The sequence below is a fragment of the Trichosurus vulpecula genome, unplaced genomic scaffold (genome assembly GCF_011100635.1).
Source record: "Trichosurus vulpecula isolate mTriVul1 unplaced genomic scaffold, mTriVul1.pri scaffold_56_arrow_ctg1, whole genome shotgun sequence".
Lineage (NCBI taxonomy): Eukaryota > Metazoa > Chordata > Mammalia > Diprotodontia > Phalangeridae > Trichosurus > Trichosurus vulpecula.
The window spans coordinates 73,266-94,915 of record NW_023494539.1 but is presented as its reverse complement, the minus strand read 5'-3'; the positions used below and the strand labels follow the sequence as shown (position 1 = coordinate 94,915).

Genomic DNA, 21,650 nt, shown 5'->3' with positions numbered 1-21,650 from the left:
TTTTCATGAGTCCTTTGGAATTGTTGTGGGTCAATGTATATTGATCAGAGTAGCTAAGTTTTTCACAGTTGATTATCATTACAATATTGCTGATACAGTGTACAATGTTCTCCTAACTTTATCAGTCCATACAACTCTTCCCAGGTTTTCCCAAAGTCTGCCTGTACATCATTTCTTACAGCACAATAGTATTCCATTACATTCATATACCACAATTTGTTCAGCCATTCCCCAATTGATGGGCATCCTCTCAGTTTCCAATTCTTTGCCACCAGAAAGAGCTGCTATAAATATTTTTGTACATATGGGACCTTTTCTTTTTCTGTGATCTAATAGCAATACTGCTGGGTCAAAGGATATGTACAGGTATGGTAACTGTTTGGGCACAGCTCTGCAGATTAGTTGGACTAGTTCACAACTCCATCAACATACATTAGTGTCTCTATTTTCCCATATCCCTTCCTGCAAGTGTCATTTTCCTTTTGCCATGTTATCCAATCTGATAGGTTTGAGGTAGTATCTCAGAGGTGTTTCAATTAGCATTTTTAAAAATTAGTGATTTGGCATTCTTTCATAAGACTATTGATTGTTTTGATTTTTTTCTTCTGAAAATTGCCTGTTCATATCCTTTATCAATTTGCCAATTGGGGAACGGGTTTTATTTTTATCCATTTGGCTCAGGTTCCTATATATTTGATAAATAAGACCTTTATCAGAGAAACTTTTTGTAAAATTTTTTTTTCCCAGTTTCCTTTTTTTCCTTCTAATTTTGGTTGCACTGGTTTTATATGTGCAAAACCTTTATAATTTAATGTAATCAAAATTTTCCATTTTACCTACTGTGATCCTCTCTAGCTCTTGTTTTAGTTATGAACTTTTCCCTTATCATAGAACTGCAGGTAATTTTTATATGCTTCCCTAATTTTTTGTGATGTCACTCTTTATGTCTAACTCATGTAACCATTTTGAACTTATCTTGGTATGCAGTGTGAGATGTTAGTCTATGGCTAGTTTCTACTAGACTACTTTCCAGTTTTCCCAGATTTGTCAAATAGTGAGTCACTGCCCCAATTGCTTGGGTCTTTGGGTTTATCAAACACTAGGTCACTGTGGTTTATATTAAATATTACAAAATAAAACCCCATTACAAAACTAACCCCATTAGGAACAAATCACCAAACTTATCTCCTAGTGCTTACCAGTAAGTGCATCTTGTAGTGGCACTCAGAAACATGGTTCTTTCTCTTCCCATCCAGAGGCTGTCTCTCCTGAAGGTCACTTACTGGCAAGTTGGCAAATCACCATCAGTTAATTGGCACTGACCTCAAGTGAATGTGGGTGTGGGTTCTGGGGAGGGGGACTTGAGTCTCAAGTGTGGGGAACAGAGGTGCCAGGCTCAGTTTCCATTCAAACACAGGCTGAAGGCTAGGGCCTCCAGTGGCTTTCTTACAGTTCTGGCTAAGGACATTAGCTAGTTATAGCCAAGTTCTGATTAGAAGGTAGCCTAATTGTTTACTAATTAATTTGGTTGATACTTGAAGATATAAGCTGTGGTAAGGTTCTTTCTCAAATTTCCCTGTTGGTGGTTTGTCCTGTATGGGGGGGTCACATATATTTATCAGTTATTTATGAACACAAACATGTTGCTTACCAACCCATACAACAATATTCATAATCTTAATATTTAAAGAGAAGTTACAAAAAACAAACATAAAAACACTTCATCACAAAATAGTGACTTAATAAAAAGTGGAATCAGTTAAATATCAAGGCAACAAATGTATTCTCACTAAATCCACCCTCTGGCTGCTGGTTATCCCTGCAGTCATCTAGGATGGTTTGTGAAAAGCATTATAATTATCACTAATACAATCAAATTGCGATTCCAAACACTCATTGTTTACATTGTGAGAACATATGGCACATATAAGCATCAATATTACACGTAGCATTAATACATTTTTAAATCTGTTCTTAATATATTATGACAATAAGTCTTTCCGTTTGTCCCATGTTCTCTCACGGCAAGTCCACTGCAGACCAAGCCAGGAACTGATGCAAGAGAACATGTTACAAAGCCTCTTGATAATGTCCCACTCAAACTGATGTCCTGCAATATTCAGTCTGGTGATCACTATCAAGTCCATCACGTTCTTCTTTAGGCCAGGCATGGCTAAAGTCTTTGATTGCCTGCATCACTTCTCGGTGATAGTTAAAACAATCACTGTTATATCTTGGTGAGATCTTCTTGTGTCTCAGGCAAATCTAAAGTGTATAACCCCACTATTTCCAATGGGGTATGTAAGAAGGTGGCAGTCCCCACTGTCACATTGGCAATGTTTTGTATCCTTGTGCATCCTGCTTGTCACAAGTGTGATTTACAGGAACAGTTGGATATCAAACAAGCAACCAAAATGAAGCCAGTCTTGGTTGCAAGGGGCTGCAAGAAGGTACTTTGAGGTGATACATAAGATAGGATGTGCAATGAGATAAGCAATGATGAGCAGCAATAGGGTCACGAAGGCACCAATGATGAAATCACAGCACTTGAACATCTGTTAAAAAGAAAAAAGAATTTTGAATACATATCTTTGTATGTAACTTGTCTTCAAGGGACCTGAAACCATTTACCAGATCCATTAGTGGCCCACACCATATTCCACTTCCCCACCCTAATGGTGTCCACTATAATTAGCTGCTGGATAGGAGGTTTTAGTCCACCACATTCTGTCTCTTTCTGTAAGAATTTGTTGCTTCTTTTCCAAAGCAGTGGGAAGTGGAACAATGATTTTAAATTCATCCACCAAATTCTCCTTGATTTATTATTCAACTAGTTGGCTGCTTTTCTAATGACTGCTTTCTAGTCAGGAGACTTTGCATCCTCTAAGATTTTATTGATTAGAGAAATAAGTATCTTTCTATCATTTCTACAGACTATGGATTTTAAGTTAGGTAGAAGTTCCACATAATAGCCTGGGCTTTCACCCAGTCCTTGATCTTATGGGCTGTGACATATGATCTGTCATTGCTCTCAATCATTACTGTCTGGATATAAAAAACAATTAATAATGTTAGCCCTTTAAGACGGGAGTCTGTGTTTGCTCACAGACAGGGGAGAAAAACCTATCTCCATGCATGTACAGATTGCACTGTTTTTTGTAAAACTTATTAGCGAGTAGATTAAAATAATTTCCCTACCATTTTGTCCCAGGAACTCAGTTGCTGGTGATGGATCCAACCAATGATTTCAGTAAAGGTCTAGCTTTTTGGCAAATGGGCCAAAGTAGTGCTGTACACAGAATAACTCTCTTTCTTATCTTTAGCCCCCTGTTTCTCATCAATTCAAGATTTAGTGGGACTGGGGACTCTTCTACAAGGGGTTTGCTTGCTTGAGTATTGTCCTTCTCTGATAATTTAGAGGACACATTAATGGGATGGGCTATCTTCTCATGAAGATGGCTTATCCTTGGCTTTATCAGTTTTAAGCCATTTTTACTTCAGTACCAACTGAGTGGTAGCAGTTCCAACATGTTTGTTGGGGATGATTTTGGAGCATGCTAATACAGAAACTGGTGTTTCCACTGTTGGTGGCATACCTTGGGTCAGGTGCTTGGTCTATATCATAGTGTAATATACTAACAGTATAGCAGTAGTTTATCTAATCTGAGGGCAGTAGCCAAATCTTTGGTCCTAAACCCTACTGGCGTGTAAGCCTTTTAATTATGCCCCTTTGATTTGATCCACAAAGATCAAATCATAAAATCTCCTTCCTAGCTAACTTCTAGCCTGTAAGAGAGGCTTGAAGAAACTGGGACTCAGGGAATGGTATGTTACACTGCCTCCTCCACTTGTTTTAATGCATGCTACTGTTTTGGTCCCCATTCAAAATGTCTGATCTCCTTGTAACTTCATATATTGGTGCTAGCATCATACCTAAATGTGGAATGTGGTTTTTTTAGAAACCCTCAAATCTAACATCTTTCTGTGCTTCCAGTTTTTCCTTTCAGGGCTTCAAAACTAATTTTTTTTCTGCTTCTGCCTGAGGAATAGATACTTTCTCTGAAGATCAAATCATCCCTAAGAATTTAATTTAAAAATTTAGCTTCCTGTACCATTTGTGGGGCAACTGCCCATTCTCCATTAGTTAATCCTTTCTGTGACCTTCAATACCTTGTGCTTATTATCCCCTAACTAATATGGCATCTGTGTAATGCTGTTCCAGGCAGGTACCTCAGTTCATGTTATCTAGGTCTTGTCTTCATAGAAAAGGAATACTAGGTTCTACATTTAAACAATTTTAAGCTTATGGGCTATACGAAAGAAGCATTGGGCCAGAATGGGCATACAGAGCCATAATATGACAACCCCTAGTTTATATTATCTTTTAGGCAAAACAAACATTAACCCAACTAGAAACAAAACACCAACCTGATTTCTCAGGGCTTACCAATAAGCATGACTCTGACCGCTCCTGGATGACAAGGTTCCTTCTCTCTCTCCAACTAGAAGTCATCTGTCTCCCAAAGAGGTGGTTGGCTGGCAAGTCTGAAAATCCTTGTCAGTCAATCAGCAATGTCTTGAAGCAAACATGATGTGAGTGTTGAGTCACAAGTGCGGGGAATACAGGAGCGAGGGTAGTCTTGACCCAAAAGCAGGTTGAAGACTGGGGCCACCAGTTTGGGCATTAGCTGGTTACACCCAAGTTCTAATTGGTGGCTGGTGAACAAATCTGTTTACCAATTAATTTCATTGATCATTGATAATATAAGTTAATGATGATGTTGTTTACAAGTTTTCCCACAGGTGGGTTGTCATACATGGACATCCCATATGTTTATCAGTTGTCTATCAACACACGTTATTTACCAACTTACAATACATATAAGTTTATTTTAACATTGAAAAGTAAGTTATGAAAAACAAACATCAAAACACTTTAACACAATCAATTAATCAAAAAAGAGTCAGTTATGTCACAGGAAACAATTTTACTCTCATTACACCTAGTGCTTCCTGCCCAGGTGCCCACTCTTGGCTCTCTTTCAGTCCCTGGATGCTGTAATGCTGAAGGCCAAGACCTCATCCCCAATGTCCATAGATCTCTTTTTCTTGGATTTCCAGGTCAGAATTTGGTCTGGTGTGTTTTCTAGATCTTTGTAAGGGAGGTCTGGTCAGAGAGTTATGCTGTACTCCTTCCTGTGACTTTGCTTTTCGGAAACACTTTCAATTATTAAATATATTTCTTCAAAATAGCAAGATTTTGAACACAACACCACAAACATTTAAAGAAAACAATATGCAAAATACCACAATGAGTAGATAGCACAATCACATGAAACTAAAAATTCAGTTTTCTTTTGGATTGACTGATTCGAAAGGCAGGGTTTTCTCTTCACTTTCAAGGTCTGGCATTTCGAGGACTTCAACAAGTGGACTTGAGGGAAAAGAGCTCAGGTATTGTGGACTGAGCAGGATGACTTGGTGGTTTTGGTAGGAATGTGCTGCTATCCAGACGATCATTTCCATGGCAATTTTTCTACTTTTCCTGTCCATGTAGATATCAACTGTATCTAGGCATCTGAAGGGAGATTCTGTGACAGACCATAGAGTAAGAATAAATAAAAAGTTTGAAAAAGAGTGTCTGTTTGCTGATAAGCCTCCCATGTCACTGCCATCAGCCTCTCCAGGTTGGACTGTTATAGAAAGGGTCTCATTCTTGTGATTAAAGCGCATCTCTCCACAGAAGGACCAGTGAGACATCAAGCTGTCAAAGAACAACTTGCACTGTAAAGAAAGATTTCTTCTGCTTTTCTGGTAAGTATCATATCTCTGTACCAATATTTCATCCAGTGTTTCAATGAGGCTTTTCAAATTATTCACTCTACCATTAATATCCAGATATTTTTCTTTTGCTTGTTGGTACTGCCTTGTTATATCTTCTCTCCTTCTGTGAGTGTAGTTTTCTGACTGTATCCTCTGGGTTAATAAATCAATTTCTCTGTCAAGAACATCAGAAGCTCTTGTAACTGCTATACGCTCAGGACAGAGGTAGTTAGCCTGAGCCATCTCCCTCTCCAGTTCTCTCTCTTTCATTGCCAGCTCTTCTTTTATCACTTGGAGAGAATCTACATGGTGCTTGAGCCTATTTTGATAATGCAGCACAGATTGGTGCTGGGCAGACACTTCTAAACCAGTTTGGTTTCGTTCTTCCATAAGGGATTCTACTAATTCTGAAACTTGACTACATTTCAACTTAAACTCCTCATGTCTCTGTTCAGCATCTATTTTGGGTTGCCTTAAATTCTCCATAGTTTCCTTTCTATTTTTCATCTTTTCCTCAACTTCTTTTATCTCTTCTTTAATTTCTTCAGCTTCATCTTCCAGAACTGAGAGATCTATTGACTGGTTTTCTTCTTCATCCTCAAGATCTTTTATTTCTGAAGAGATGTTAATTACTTTAACCTTTATTTCTCTTAAGTGTCGATAATGACTGTCAATAGTTTCTCGATTCTTCTTAATATCATTTTGAAGTGAATTTACTTGTTCTTGAAATTCAGACAACTTTGTCATTTTACTTTCCACTTGTTTCTCCAAATGATTTATTTCTCCTTCCATGTCACCTAAGTAAATAGGTCTCAAATCTTCACAGGAGTAATAGCGTCCCTCAAAAACTTGGTCACCACAAGAAGTCAGAATTTTGGTACAGTTCTTGGGACGTCCCTGTGCATGCATACTAGCAAAAGAGCCACTTCTAACAAGGAGTACAGACTCTATGCTCCTCAAGTCAACCAAAGTATTGGCCACCACTGCATGATCTATTTCTAAAGCTGAGAGAACTGTTGGATACTCTGGGTGACAAGCTGCTCTGTCTGTTAAATCATACAACTCACACTGAAATGATGACACAATTACCTGTGGTCGATCAGAACAGGTAGTTGGATAAAACCTTTTCAGCAGCTCCTGAAGGACTTGCTCATCTTTGTGGTTGTCACAAAAGAAATCAAGAAGAAGGCCTTTTAGGCAGGACTCAATAGCCAAAGCATATTCAGGGTACCGGAGACGAATGCAAGCTCCTAGTGGACCTAGTGGTTTGTGGGTAAAGTATCCTTGTTTGAAGGCATCTTCTATTGCTTCAACAAGGGGTGGAATCTGGGGACCAAATCGTTTTAGTGGGTCAGTTTTATAGTCTTTCAAATGGTTTAGTTGTTCTTGCTCCTCATTCAGCATTTCCTGCACAAATGCCTCTTCTTCTCTAATTCTAGAATGCTCTTCATCATCTTTTTCTATGGATTGATGAAGATATTTTATTTCTTGAACAAGTGAATCTTCCTGATCCTTAAAGTTATGTATCTTTTCCCTTAATGTGGAAATTTTTTTCTGTTTTTCTAATTCTGCTAGTTCCAGACTCTTTCTTAGGTCTACAATTTTGTCATGAAGCTGCTCTGAAACTTTGTCTAATTTAGTCAGTTCACTTTGGGAATAATTATAGAAAGCTGTTGCTTGACGGTAGGCCCTGTCTGTTCTCTTAGCAATTTCTTTTGCCTCAAGGCACTTGGGCTCCAATTCAGCAGCTTCTTCATTTAACTTTACCACATTCTCATGAATGGCTATATACCTCTGTAATGTTTCATTATATGTGACTTTTGAAACCTCCAGGTCATGATTTAATATGACAGTATGTTGGTCTTCAACATTTATATCACTTATCATATTACTAATTGTTCTTTCAGTTTCATTCACCAGTGCCCAAGTTTTCTCATGCTTTAAGTTCTTTAATTTCTGATCCAAAGCAACCATAGTCTGAAAATGCTCTTCTATCTCTACACCCTGACGTCTGAGCTCCTCAAGCTGCTCTTCTCCTTGTTGTATCTCTTGCTGGCTTCTGGCCTTTCTTGCCAAAATTTTTGCATAACCTTCTCTCATCTGTTCAAGCTCAGTTGCTTCCATAAACAATTTGTATCTGTCACTTTCATTTGTGATCCTCAATAACTGTCTGCTCATCTTTTGTGGTAAAACAGACATTGGATTATCCACCTGTATCTTAAAATGATCAAGAATGGCAATAAGCTCTTCTTTCTTAGAAGAAACCAGGTTTCCTACTTGGTCTTTTAGTTCATAACTTGCACTCCCATCTACACTGATGTATTGGTGCACAGTTATTGAGTCCCCATAAACCTCAGACTTAAAAGCATCTTGCCCTCTGTTCCTTAATTTGATTGAGATGGTGGCTGAATCCTCTCCATCTTTCACAAACTCTTTCAAAGACGATCCTAAGGATTTCCCACCAAGACCAACTATGAGAGCTGTTAACAATGCATTCTTCCCACTGTGTCCCACCACAAAATTGACATTAGCTCCAAATTTCACAGGTCCAAGCCTGGCATAGCCCATAAAGTTCTCCACCTGGATACTTTCAATGATTCCAAAATCCCCTGACTCTGACTCAGAAGAACTTTCAGCAGAAGAGTCCTGAGGAGAGGGGCACTCCATCTCATCATCTGAATCCAAATCTGACTCTGACTCGGGCCGCGTCGATGGCCCTGGCCTTGCTCTTTTCTGATCTGCAAACGCAGGGAAATCGTCCTCTTTTCTCTTAGCCATTCTGTCAGCGACAGAGGAACCCCCAGACGCTTCTAATTGTTCCTTCTCCTCCCCAAGGCTGCGGGCTCACGGCGCTGCTGTCTATTCAGCCCCGGACTCCTCTTAGACCCTCAAAGCCATGGCCAACCCCCGCTTCCTTTTCTAGTCCGGCACACACGGCCAAGTTCGGACCTACCTCAGAGCCCGACGGCTGGCTCAGAGAGGCGCAGCTGCGATGGGGGCGGCCACCGACGAGGTCCGGGAACGCCAAAGTCCGGCAGAGGCGGCGGGCACCGGGGAGGCCCGCAACGCCACGACACGCAGAGGCGGCGGGCACCGGGGAGGCGCGCAACACCAAGACCCGCAACGCCAAGACCCGCAGAGGCGGCGGGCACCGGGGAGGTCCGCAACGCCAAGACCCGCAAAGGCGGCGGGAACCGGGGAGGAGGGGGGCCGCAAACGCCAAGACCCGCAGAGGCGGCGGCCACTGGGGGAAGGGGGGGAGCAAACGCCAAGACCCGCAGAAGCGGCGGGCAACCCGGGGGGCTGCGAAAGCCAAGGTCCGACAGAGGGGATGGACAACGGGTGGGGTGGGGAAACGCGAACGTCAAGATCCGGCAGAGGCGGCGGGCACCAGGGAGGCCCGCAAACGCCAAGACCCACAGAGGGCAACCGGGGGGCCGAAACACCAAGGTCCGGCAGAGGAAGAGAGCACCCGGGGGTAGGGGGACCGCGAACGCAAAGACCCGACAGAGGCGGCTGCGGCAACAGTCAGCGTCCCGGGGACTCCGTCCCCCCTCCCTTTCACGACCACGCGAACCCGCGGCTCTGCCTCCCACACCCGCTCCAGAGACTAGATACCCCTCACCACTCAGCCCGAGACTGCCAGCAGCAATAAGGCCCAGACCCCAATCTTTGACAGCAACGCCACCAAAGTCCTCCTCCTGCGGCTGCGCAGGGATCCTAGCGCACTAGAGGGGGGTTGGAGGGCTGGAGTGCGCCGGCGCAGAAATCTCTCTGAGACGACCCCCGCCTTCATTCTGCCGCAGTAGCTCTCCCACTGCGCCTGCGTTGAACCTCAGAGAAACGGGGAGGTACGGAGCATTTGTGTGCGCCTGCGCTACAGCCGGTCGGCGGCGACCCCACCCCCCAGTAAACCTCAGTAATGCTTCTTCTGCGCCTGCGCCGAGCTCAGAGATGGGGAGGGTCCGAGTGTTTGGGTGTGCTCTCCTGAAAACCTCTCCCCAGCGACCCCGCCCTCAGTTTGCCGCAGTAGCGTTCCTTCTGCGCCTGCGCGGAACCGGAGCAAAGGGAAGGGACGGAGCGTTTTAATGCGCCCGCGCAACCACCTCTTCACAGAGACCCCCGCCCTCAAAGTGCCGCAGTATTACTTCTTCTGCGCCTGTGTGGCGACTGGTTGACGGGGAAAAGTACGCAATGTTTATGTGCGCCTGCGTAAAAGTCTCTCCGCTGCGACCACACCCTGAGTTGGCCGCAGTAAAGTTTCTTCTGCCCCTGCGCAAAATCCGGGAGTGGCTGTGGGCCTGAGGCGCTGTTGTACGCCTGCGCAAAAATTTTACTGCTCCTACCCATCCCTCCCTCTGCAGCCCCAGTTCCGCAGTTCCGTTCCTTCTACGCCTGCGCTGAGGCCGTCAGAGTCAGAGGGTTGGGTCCAGTGTCTGGTTTTCTCCTGTTAACCTCTCTGTTGCCGACTTGTTCCCTCCTGCCCAACCCCTCCCACCCACACCCCTAACCCCAATAGTGTGGCCTCGGGAAGGCCAAAAGAAGGTTTCCAGTGGGCCATTAGAAAATGGTGCATCTGGTGGCCCTCTGTCTATTCCTTGGGCCCCAGCTGCCGTCTTGGTCTGTGCCTCTCCACACCCCCCCCCCCCCCCCCCCCCCCCCCCCCCCCCGCTCCTCCTTCTCAGCTCCCAAGGGTTCCCTGATCATCCCTGGCAGAAAGCTCACAGATCTCCTACACCACCAGACCCTCCTCACTCTGCTAAGCCCCTGCAGCCCTCTCTGTCTGTCTGTCTGTCTCTGTCGGTCTCTGGGTATATCTCTTTCCCTGTCATCTTTGCCTCTCTGCCTCTGTCTGTCTGTCTGTCTCCAAATGGCTGCTTGGCATCTCCAATGGAATGTCCCATTGGCCTCTCAGACTCCCTCCTTATCTTCTCCCCTCAACCCACTCCTGCCTCATTTCCCTATCTCTGTTGGGAACACTACCCCTTTCCAGTCATCAAGGTTCCCAACCTCTCAGGCTTAAAACCACCCCCAGATCGCCCACCTTTCTCCTTCCCACTTCCTCCACATCTCAGCCACATCCCTTCTGTCCATGACCACCCTAGCTCAGGCCCAAGGCAATAGCCACGGCCTCCTGATGGTGGTGGTGGGGGGTCTTCCTGCAGCCAAGCTCTCCCCTCACCAAGCCACCCTCACACAACTTCCAGAATCGTATTCATTCCTTAAGCACAGTTCTGACTTTATCACTCTGCTGCCTAAGAAGCTTCCTTCCCCTCCCTTGCCTCCAAGAGAGAACAGCATCCTTCAGTTTGTTTATTCAAGCCCTTCACATTCTTGATCCAGCCTCCCTTTCCAGGCTGAATCCCCTACACCATCCTCACCTGCACACACTCCATGCCCCAGCCAGGCCAGCCTGCTTTCTCTTTCCGACCTGGGACATCCCATCTCCCACTTCTGTGCCTCTCCTATGCCTGGGATTCTCTCCTCAACTCTCACAACCCCTAACTCCTTTTAAGGCTCAGGTGGAGGGCCATCTTCTTCAAGAATCTCCCACCTGTCAGTGCTCTCCCTCCTAGATCACCTCCAAAATCACTTTGCCTATGTATGTCTCTTGCACTTCTGTGTCCATGCATCTCTTCAGTAGAATTTAAACAACTTGAGGGCAGGATGGTTACCTTTTCACCAATGTACCTGCACTGTCTGGCACTCTTCCTGGGAAATAGTCATCATTTCAGGAATGCTCATTTACAGACTGGCAGTAAAGAACAGGAGACAGTTCATGCAGCCCAGCACCTCTCTATCTGAACTTCTCACCACAGCCCAGGGGGAGGGGGGATGGCCTTGGGGTCAGTGGACATGATGTTGAAGCCCAGCTCACACTTTGACTTTGGGAAGTCCCTATCCTCTCTGGACCTGGCTTTTCACCCAGAAGATGCCAAACAACAGTACAAAGCAGGAGCAGAGTTTATTTTAGGCAAGCATTTGGTATCTATGGGAATCTCTCCCACTGGTGGTGTCTCAGCAGCTGAAGTTTGTAAACACTGCTCAGGCTATTTTGATATCCCCTCAATCTTTTTGTTCTAAGATACTGGCCAAAAGATGATTTCCCCCCCCCCCCAACAATTAGGTTAAAAATCCCCCCTCTGTCTTACAAAATGGCTATATAAATACTCATGACCCAGTAGGATCGGCAGGCTACCAGATGTTTAGGAGCATTGTAGAGAGCCCTGGTCTTCTCCCATGATTGTATTGCAGTCTGAATGTGTTTGGTTGTTATCATTTATTTTTTATTTAAAATAAAACCTTTTTTACGTAAACGTGTTTCTGTGTCTGTGACTGTGTATATGGTGGTAGTAATTTCTGCATATGGCTTCCTGTTTTGTTGTCCTAGTCTCAAAACTTTGAAACATTCCAAATATGTCCTCCAGCATAATGGAGTGGGAAAATGCAGGCCCGAGAACTCAGAAGATAGGGGTTCCAAGACCAGCTCTGCCACTTCCTAGCTGAGGATGGCCTGGGCAATTCCCTTCCTCTCCGAGCCTCATTACCCTCATTGTAAGGTAGGAATGATTCCATGGACTCTGTCCACTTTTCATGACTGGTGAGACTCAAGGAGATGATGGCTTTGAAAGCACTTCCCAAAGCACGGGTACATATAGAAGAGATTATCATCAATTCTCATTGTAGACTTTGTGTCTTAAAAGTAGTAATACCTAGCATTTATAGAGTGCTTTAAGGTTGAGAAAACACTTTACAAATGAGTACAGGATGAGGAATCTGTGGCTCAGAAACAGATTGTGTAATAAAAGGTTAAGGGTTTTAGTGGATACAAAGTTCAGTATGAGATATCTAGGAGACAGAGCAGCCCCAAAAACCTAATTTTGTTTTAACCTGTCCTAATAATAGCGGTATAGTGTCCATAATATAGAAGATGCCCTACTCCCCGACGCTGCCCCCACCCATGTTGAATGTAGAAATCCATACTGAGGGAAATACTTAGAAATACTGAAATACTGAGGGAAGGAGAGTGGCAGTGGCGGGATGATAATACCTGGAAGAGAAGAGTCACAAGCAGAATGAGGAAGGAGATAATCCTCCCACTATATTAATCCCTGAAAAGCACTGTATCTAGGTCTGGACACTTTTTTAGTGCCCTGTGGCTTATTGTCATATTTCCTGGTTTATTCTTCCTTTCCCCCAACCACTCCCTATTGCTCAAATAGAAGCTTCCCAACCTGGAAACTAAAGGGGTGTCTATCAGTTCGGCAATGGTGAATAAACAGTGGCATATGAATGTAATGGAATACTATTGTACTACTGTAACAAATGATGAATGACATGGTTTCAGCAAAACATAACAAGGTATATATGAACTGATGCAGAGTTAAGTGAGCAGAAGCAGAAGAATTCATGTAATAACATTTTAAAGAAACTTCGAAGAAGCTAAGATCAATGCAGTGAATAACCAATTCCAAAAGTCTACAATTGAACCATGCAATAGCCTCAAGGTGTGGAATGAGATGTGTATGTGTGTGTGTGCATCTGGTATGTGTGTGTGTGTGTGTGTGGTATGTGTGTGGATGTGTGTGTGTAGTCATGGCTAAGGTTTTTTTTTTGCTTGACTACAAATATTTATTACAAGGGTTTTATTTTTCTTTGATTGAAGAGAAGGTAGGAGGAAGATAAAATATAATTTTTCTTAATGGAAAAATAAAACTTGATTTTTAAAAAGTCTCTTGCTTTTGAATTGTGGATGTGTGACTAAATGAATCAATTCAGGACGTGAAAAACTATTTGCCCCCTTCCTTTGTCTGTTCTCTGAATCGTCACATGACCTCCTTGTGTTCTAACTTGAAACAGAGATTGTATTCAGAGAATAAACAATGTACATGGTACTCAGGAGATCCTCCTGAAGTACAAATTACATACTTTGATTCTCTTTTAAATAAAAGATTTGATTGGATGTCAATATTCAAGGAAGGGATGAGGTTGTGGGAGGGAAAAGGCATTGTCAATATTTCAGGATTCTTGTACCATCATTAGTGTCGAATAGAAGATCTGAAATATTACTAATGGTTGTATTGGCCATACTATTTTTACCACTAATGTTGTGGGTCAACTAAATTTTGCAATTCCCATAGGTGAAATGCCATTCTTTCATGCCTGTACCTTTGGAACAAAATTAGTTTGAACCACCTCCTATCGGTTTAACTACTGAGCCAATATCTTTGGTCTTGTCCCTAGTTTAGAGTGAATTTTGAATGGGACTTTACCATGCCCCACTGCAAAACCCACAATAGGTCTGCATGAGTGGTAGTAGGTGGGTATGTATATTCAGGCAGTTGTCACATTCCACTAACGATGTCTAAGGTGTCATTGGGATTGAAACTTTTCCCAGCATGCACATTCTTCTCCCCTGCCTTGCAGAAGGGAAGAGAGATGCACAGTAAGATGTGAAAGCATCAGAAAGAATTGTTTTGGAGCCAAATTGGTAGAGACTGGAGCTCTTCCTGGATTTGGCTGAGTGACCTAAAGGCTCTTCTCTCAAGCCATTCCCATAGACTGTTCTTTAAAAAAAATAACTTTTCTGGCCAAGATGACCGAGTAGAGGTAGCAACCTAGCCAAACTCTTACAACATTGTGGTATGTGATCACTATAGGATACTATATGAAATGATATATGAAATGTGCTATATGAAATGATATATGAAATGTGCTATATGAAATGATGAACAGGATGCTCTCAGAAAAATGTGGAAAGACTTGCATGGGCTGATGCAAAGTGAAATGTACTGTGTGCAAAGTAACAGCAATATTGTAAGATGATCAATTCGAATGACTTAGCTATTCTTAGCAATAAGACAATCCAAGACAAATCTGAAGGACTTAGGATGAAAAATGCTATCCATCCCCAGAGGAGTTGATGGTGTCTGAATACAGATTGAAGCATGCTTTTTTTAACTTTCTTTGTTTTTCTTGAGGTTTTTTTCATCTATTTTTTCTTTCACAACATGGCTATTATGGAAATGTTTTGGATGACAACACACTATAACCTATATCAAATTGGTTGCCTTCTCAATGAGGGGAGTAGGGTGGGGAGAGAGGAAGGGAGAGAATTTGGAACTCAAAGATTTTAAAATTAATGCTAAAAATTATATTTCCATGTAACTGGGGGAAAATAAAATACTAAATACATCTTTGAAAATTGAAAAAAAAAAGTAAAAAGAAAGCACTTACAGGGGATCCTTTACTGGCACTGGATGTAGGACTATTTGGTACTATTTGGTAACTATTTCAAATAGGTAGTTCTAGGTCACAATTCTAGGGTGGAGAGGAGCACTTGTGTTAGGTCACAAGGGAGCAAGGGCCCTGGTCACAATTCCAAGATAGAAAGGATCACTAGTGATTGTGAGTGCAGGAGAGCAGGGGACCTGGTCACAGTTTCAGGGGCAAGAGGTGTGTTAGCATTTACAGCTTCAAGAGAGCAGAAGACCTTCCTGGGTAAAGACCAGAACCCGGACCAGGGAAACAGTGACCACACATCTTCCAAGATCATACCACCTTGGAAGCACCAAAAACTTGAAGACCTCCAGAACTAGCTCTGAAAAGAGTAGCACAAAAAGGCCTGGAGCTTGGGATGATGCTTCCCCACTCCTTAGTGAGAAAAGCACAAGTTTAACATGAAGTTCAAAGCCAAGAAGTAGAATGGAAAAAATGAGCAAGCAAGAAAAAAAGAACTTGCCCCCAAAAGCTACCACAGTGGCAGAGAAGACTAAGACACAAACTCAGAAGAAGATAACAGCATGAAAACAGCCACAAAGCTTAGAAGAAAAATGTTAATTGGACACAAACCCAACAACAATAGATGGAAGAACTAAAGAGAGAAGAATGGAAGAGAAAAAAAATGGGATAAGAAATGAGAATGATAATCTTTTCTCAGATATTAAAAACTTTCACTTTCCTTTTTTAAGTATCACCAGGCTTACACGGGGGTTAAGGAGATAGGAGGGCGATAACCTTTCCTCTCCTTTACTTTCACTTTCCTATTCTAAGGTAATCACCAGGTTTATACAGGCATTGCAGAGATGGGGCAAACTCAATCGGGAAAAAGAGGCCGAGAATACTATATGAAAGTTCTAAAGAAGCTAGTAAGAGAAAGAGGTCTCTTAATAACAACTACCCAAATTACAAAAATTTTTAGAGACAGCACATTTCCCCTACAGCCGGGGATTTGTCCCAGGTCATCTTGAAAAGCAGAGTCTTCAAGACCCCAATAAAGCATGGCACCTGGCCTCTGTTACATTCCTGAGGGTCAAGCAATTTGTGTAAAGGATTCAAAAAAAATCCTCGCTGTGTTTCCTGTATCTGTGTTTCCATGTGGAGTGTCTTATGGAAAAGGCAAGTTGGAGAAGTATCAGGTCAAAATTAGAAAGAAATAAGGTTTGAAAACTTTTGGGAAGTACGTGGAGAATATGCTTCCTTTCTCACTCCATTCCAAATCTGGCCAATTTGGAATGTGAAGAGAAATAAGAAAGAAAGCAGGAAACTTTTCCCTCGAATTTAAGTGAAATGTGTTCAGAATTTGGTATACTATTTGGCACTAAGGCAAATTGGGAAAATGCAGATCTCAAAAAGACACTTTGAGTCTCCCAGTACAAGGAGAAGGGCCCACTCACTTTGACTGGCAAATTCAAAGTTCTCACTCTCAAAAAGTTTTTAAGGAATGAACACAAAAGTAAAATTTACTTGAGTAAAAATTAGAATCATTAAATTCCCATAGGAAAAAAAAACAGAAACATTCCCAGTTTTTTTAATATATTTAGACTCATATAAGCCATTCAAAGGAGTGTAGGGAACGCTGATGCTGCCAATATATTGTTACAAAAGTTGGCAGTTGAAAATTGCAATGCAGATTGTAAGAAAGCCCTGCTAGGTGGTGGACCTCATATGACTATCTCTGAGATGATTCAAAGATGCCAAAAAGTGGGCACACTGGCATACCACGCTGAGGTAGTGGCTGCTGCTTTAAATCAACAGCAGCCAAAAACCATTTTAAAATGCTTTAACCTGGACACGTGAAAAAGGAATGTAGAGCACCAAGTAAAGGCATACAGAAGAGTTCTGCTTCCCAACCACACCGTGCCTTAGGTGTGGAATGGGGAACCATTGGGTATCAGAATGCTGTATGAATTCGGGAAACCCCCCTTGGGGCCAGCCCGGGCCCTGGGCAAACAATAGGGGCCACCCTTTCCCTAGTTCCCCCTCAGACGGTTAGAAATCAAAATTTAATTATACACGATCTTGCCAAATCCCATAGGAAAGGGGGAGAGAATAGCACGATTGATTTTGATAAATAAGAAACCACAGGGAATCATTTTCAGAAGGTTCAGGGCTCACAAGGATTTGGAAGCACAGGAAGAGAGGCTTTCTGGGTACAAGATGTTACAGGAAAAAAAGACCAACTTTGAAAATAAAAATAGAAGGCATAGAATTTGAAGGATTGATAGATACTGGAGCAGATAAATCAATCATCGCAGACCGACTTTGACCAAAAGCCTGACCACCAGTAACAAGTGAGGTGTCACTGCAAGGAGTAGGGACAGTCATCATCCCAAAACAAAGTACAGGATGGTTAAGCTGGGAGGTAGAGAAACAGAAAGGAAAATTCAGACCGTATGTTTTATTACATTTACCTATAAATCTATGGAGGCGAGACCTTGGGATATGTGAAGGTCACTACACAATCTCGCCCCCTCCCCCCAGGATTTTTAGGAAGGGCTACTATCATAAATTCTAAGAATAGAACACCTAAGATAACCTGGAAGGATGGGCCCCTGGTATGGGTTGAACAATGGCCTTTAACATCAGAAAAACTACAGGCCCTTGTTAATGAACCTTGTTAAAGGCAGGGCACTTTGAAAGTTCCAACAGTCCTTGGAATTCTCCTGTTTTCACTATGAGAAAGAAATCTGGAAAATGGAGAATGCTTAAACTATGGAAAATCTTCAACCAGGACTCCCCACACCTAACTGGCTTTTGTGGATTAGAGATTTAAAAGATTGTTTCTTTCTCCTTGCCTTCTGTTAATCTCAAGGAACCTCACAAGAGATTCCAATGGAAAGTCCTGCCACAAGGGATGAAAAATAGTCCCACCATGTGTCAACAATATGTTGCACAAGCTTTACAACCTATAATAGAGAAATATCCAAAAGCTTCTCATTCATTACATGGGTGACATACTGTGCTCATATCCACAGACAGAGATTTTGAGCCTCATTTTACAGGAAACTGAGGTACAGTTTAAAAATTACGGACTCATTACCCCAGACAAAATACGACTTGCCCCTCCGTATTCACATTTAGGGCAAACACTGAGTCCCACATCAGTAACACCTACAAAAATCTCCATGTGTAGACAAAAGCTTAAGACACTCAATGACTTTCAAAAGCTGCTTGGGGATATTAATTGGGTTCATCCTCACCGGAAAATAAGTACCCAAGAGCTGGGAGAACTATTCAAGATCTTAAGGGGAGATCCAAACCCTAGCTCTCCTTGACAATTGACCCCACAAGCCTCACGGCAACTGACAAAAGTTGAAGAGGCTCTCCAAAAGTGCCAAACATATAGGATTGATCCCAAACGGCTGCTAGAAGTTACTATCCTCCCTACACCAACAATCCCTTTTGGGGCTTTACACCAATAAAATGATATCACAGAATGGATTTATTTGCCATTTCAAGCCTCAAGAAGCATTTCTCCTTAACCTCAAATGGTTGCTCAACTCCTTCAGAAAAGGATAAAAAGAGTCACATTGCTTACAGGGAATAAACCACATGCTGTTCATCAGCCCTTTACTAAAGAATAGGTCGAGCTCCTACTAGCTAATGATCTTGACTGGCAAGTTTTTCTAATGATGTATCAAGGTCCCATTGAGTCCCACAATTGTTAAGTCCTACCCTATATTCCATGCTAGGATAGTATTCACTGATGCAACTCAGCACAACCAAGTATTCCATTTATTCCCACCAAATGTAAAGCAAATAATTACTACACCTTTTTCCTCTACACAGCAAAATGAGCTGTGTGCTATAATAGCTGCATTAAGGGACTTTTCTGAACCACTTAACATTATATCTGATAGTAAATATACTGTCTATGTAATCCAACATATTGAGACTGCTCAAATAAAATTTGCTACAGGCCATTATAGAAAGATGTAACAAGGACATTAAAATTCTTTCAGAAAAACAAAAGAAAGGGGGAGGCGGGCAAGAAAAAAGGATAAGAAGAAGGTTGGTTCTGCCCATTCAGAACAGATCTCCTGTATGGAGGGCAGCGGGCAAAATGCAACATTGTGCAATGACTGACTGATAGACTTAGCTCTTCTGAGCAATGCAGTGATCTAAAACAATTCCGAAAGACTCATGATGGAAAATGCTATCCAAATCCAGAGAAAAACTATGGAGTCTGAATGCAGATCAAAACACACTATTTTTCCTTTTTATTTTTTATGTTTTTTTTTCTTTTTTTTTCTTGTGGTTTTTCCCTTTGGTTCTAATTCTTCTTTACAACATGACTAATGTGGAAATACGTTTAATATAATTGTACATGTGTGGCTTATATCAGATTGTACGCTGTCTTGGGGAGGGGGGAAGGGAAGGAGGTGGAGAAAATTTAAAACTCAAAATCTTATAAAAGTGAATGTTGAAAACTAACTAAATAAATATTTTTAAAAAGAAAATAGAGCAAGGAGAGACAATTTAAAATTTATTGTATTACCTGAAAGACAGGATCAAATAAGAGCCTAGACATTAAATTTCTGGAAAATATAAAGGAAAACTGCCCTGATATCTTAGATCCATAGGGTAAAAGAAAATTTTAAAGGATCCACTGATCTCCTCCTGAAAGAGATCCCCAAATGAAAGCTCCCAAGAATATTACAGCCAAATTCTAGAGCTCTCAGGTCAATGAGAAAATGTTGCAAAAAGGCTAGAAAGAAACATAAGGGACTCGTTAAGGCTGAACTGCTTACATTCCTATGTGAAAATGTAATATGATACATCTAACTCCTAAATAATGGATCATTATTAGTGCAATTAGAAGGAATCTACATAGATAGAGGGCACAGGTGTGAGTCGATCATATTGGGATGATCTCAAAAAAATGAAGGAGTCAGAGAGGAATGTGCTGGGAGAAAGGATAAGGGAGAGGAAGAAGAGGGAAAATTATTTCATATAAGGCACACAACGAAGAGCTTTTACAGTACAGGGAATGGGGGTGGGGCTTGAATCTCACTCAGATTTCGTTCAAAGAGGGAAGAACATATATGTGTGTGTCTGCGTGTATATACACACTCAGTTTGGTATAGAAATCTATGTTACCCTATAAGGAAGTAGGAAAGGAAAGGGATAAGAGAAAAGGGGGCAGTGATAAAAGGGAGGGCAGATTAAGGGAGTCAGTGTTCAGAAGAAAAAAAAAACTTTTGAAGAGGGACAACCTAACAAACTCGAATGAACCTATTAAAATACAGACAAGCTGGCATTTTTTTCTTTGGTATCTCAACATTCTCTGCGAGGGTTTGTGTCCCCACAATTGGCATATCAGGGCAGAACAGATAAGCCCCCTTATATTTGGCCTTAGAATTGATGTAGCTGGCAGGATAACATGCCCCCTACAAATCTTGTGTCCAATTGGTGTCATGAACAAGATTTACTGAAGGAATAGGCTTGGGGAGAGAGACCAGAGCTTGTCAGGGAAGGGTGGCCTGCCTGTTAGATGCCTGTCAAGGGATTGGGAAATAGATTTCCATTGGGGGTGGTGGGAGAGATTTCTGAATTGGTCACCTATATGTGAAGGGGTCAGTCAGAGGTAATTCTGGATGTGCCTGGTTGCCTGAGTTTGGGGACACCGATTGGCTTGTGCCTGCTCAATGAAAGAATTGAGAGTGCCTCTCTTTACTAGGAAAGGTAGGCTGCCTTTGTGGACTGGCTGCTGCTGTGTTCTGTGTGGGGCCGTTGAAGCCCAGTCAGGAGCTCTTTCTCTCTCTCTCTCTCCCTCCCACCCTGTTGTTGTTGTTCATCCTTCCTTCTGGAAGAGGATCAATGACACTGATGTCTTGACTTGCAAGTGAATTGGATTTAAGTGAAGCAGAGCTGTGCAAAGTCGCCAGCCTCACTCCTCCAAAGTCATTGGAGTCCACTGGCAAGACATAGGTCAGGAAATAGGTGATGGCCCTAATACAGTGGCAGACTTTGGCCTTTTTAAGCTAAGGTCTTTCCCAGGTCTCAGTGTGACTGAAGCAACACCCATTCAGTGATTAAAGGCTAGGTAAGAACTGAGGCAAAGGGTAGCCTCGTTTCCCCACAAAAAAGAACCAGTCTGGGAGGGGAAGACCCTCAGAGTTTCTGGCCAGAACAGAAACAATTGCTATTTACACTCCCTCTGAACTATCAAAACCCAAACAATGAGCAACTGAGGCTTGGGCTGAGACCTCTTATTGGCCAATCAGTGAAAGCTGACTGCAGCAGCCTCAGAAAAATGGAGAGGAGAGAGAGAAAGAAAGAAAGAAAATCCAGTGAAGATTATTGACATATGATTGGTAAAGGAAGTAGAAGAAAGTAAGAGAAGTGTTGAATCAGAATATGAAAGAAACAAGATGTGCAGTTTTTATTTAATATTTTCCTCCAATTACATATAAAAACAATTTTAACATTATTCTTTTCAAATTTTGAGTTCTAAATTTTCTCCCTCTCTCCCTTCTCTTCTCCTCCCCTTAATTGGAAAGGCAAGCAATTTGACGTAGGTTACACATGTGCTGTCATGCAAA

The 21,650-nt window shown here is 42.3% G+C and overlaps 2 protein-coding genes across 2 annotated transcripts in view; both read right to left on the bottom strand.

The window, feature by feature from the left end:
- Nucleotides 1–294: 294 nt before the first annotated feature.
- Nucleotides 295–21,650, bottom strand: part of LOC118833363 — a 59,047-nt gene continuing 37,691 nt past the window's right edge. The window contains exons 2-4 of the mRNA XM_036740722.1: nucleotides 9,927–10,095; nucleotides 4,448–9,551; nucleotides 295–2,555 (exon numbers count right to left, since the gene is read on the bottom strand). Of these exons, the coding sequence (XP_036596617.1) occupies nucleotides 8,778–9,551; nucleotides 9,927–10,095 (943 nt within the window). The 3' untranslated portion in view covers nucleotides 295–2,555; nucleotides 4,448–8,777. The remainder of the gene's footprint in view (nucleotides 2,556–4,447; nucleotides 9,552–9,926; nucleotides 10,096–21,650) is intronic.
- LOC118833364 (structural maintenance of chromosomes protein 6-like) lies at nucleotides 5,325–9,044 on the bottom strand. Its single transcript, XM_036740723.1, has one exon. It carries the CDS (start codon nucleotides 8,599–8,601, stop codon nucleotides 5,347–5,349), a length of 3,255 nt encoding a protein of 1,084 aa, XP_036596618.1. The 5' UTR covers nucleotides 8,602–9,044; the 3' UTR covers nucleotides 5,325–5,346.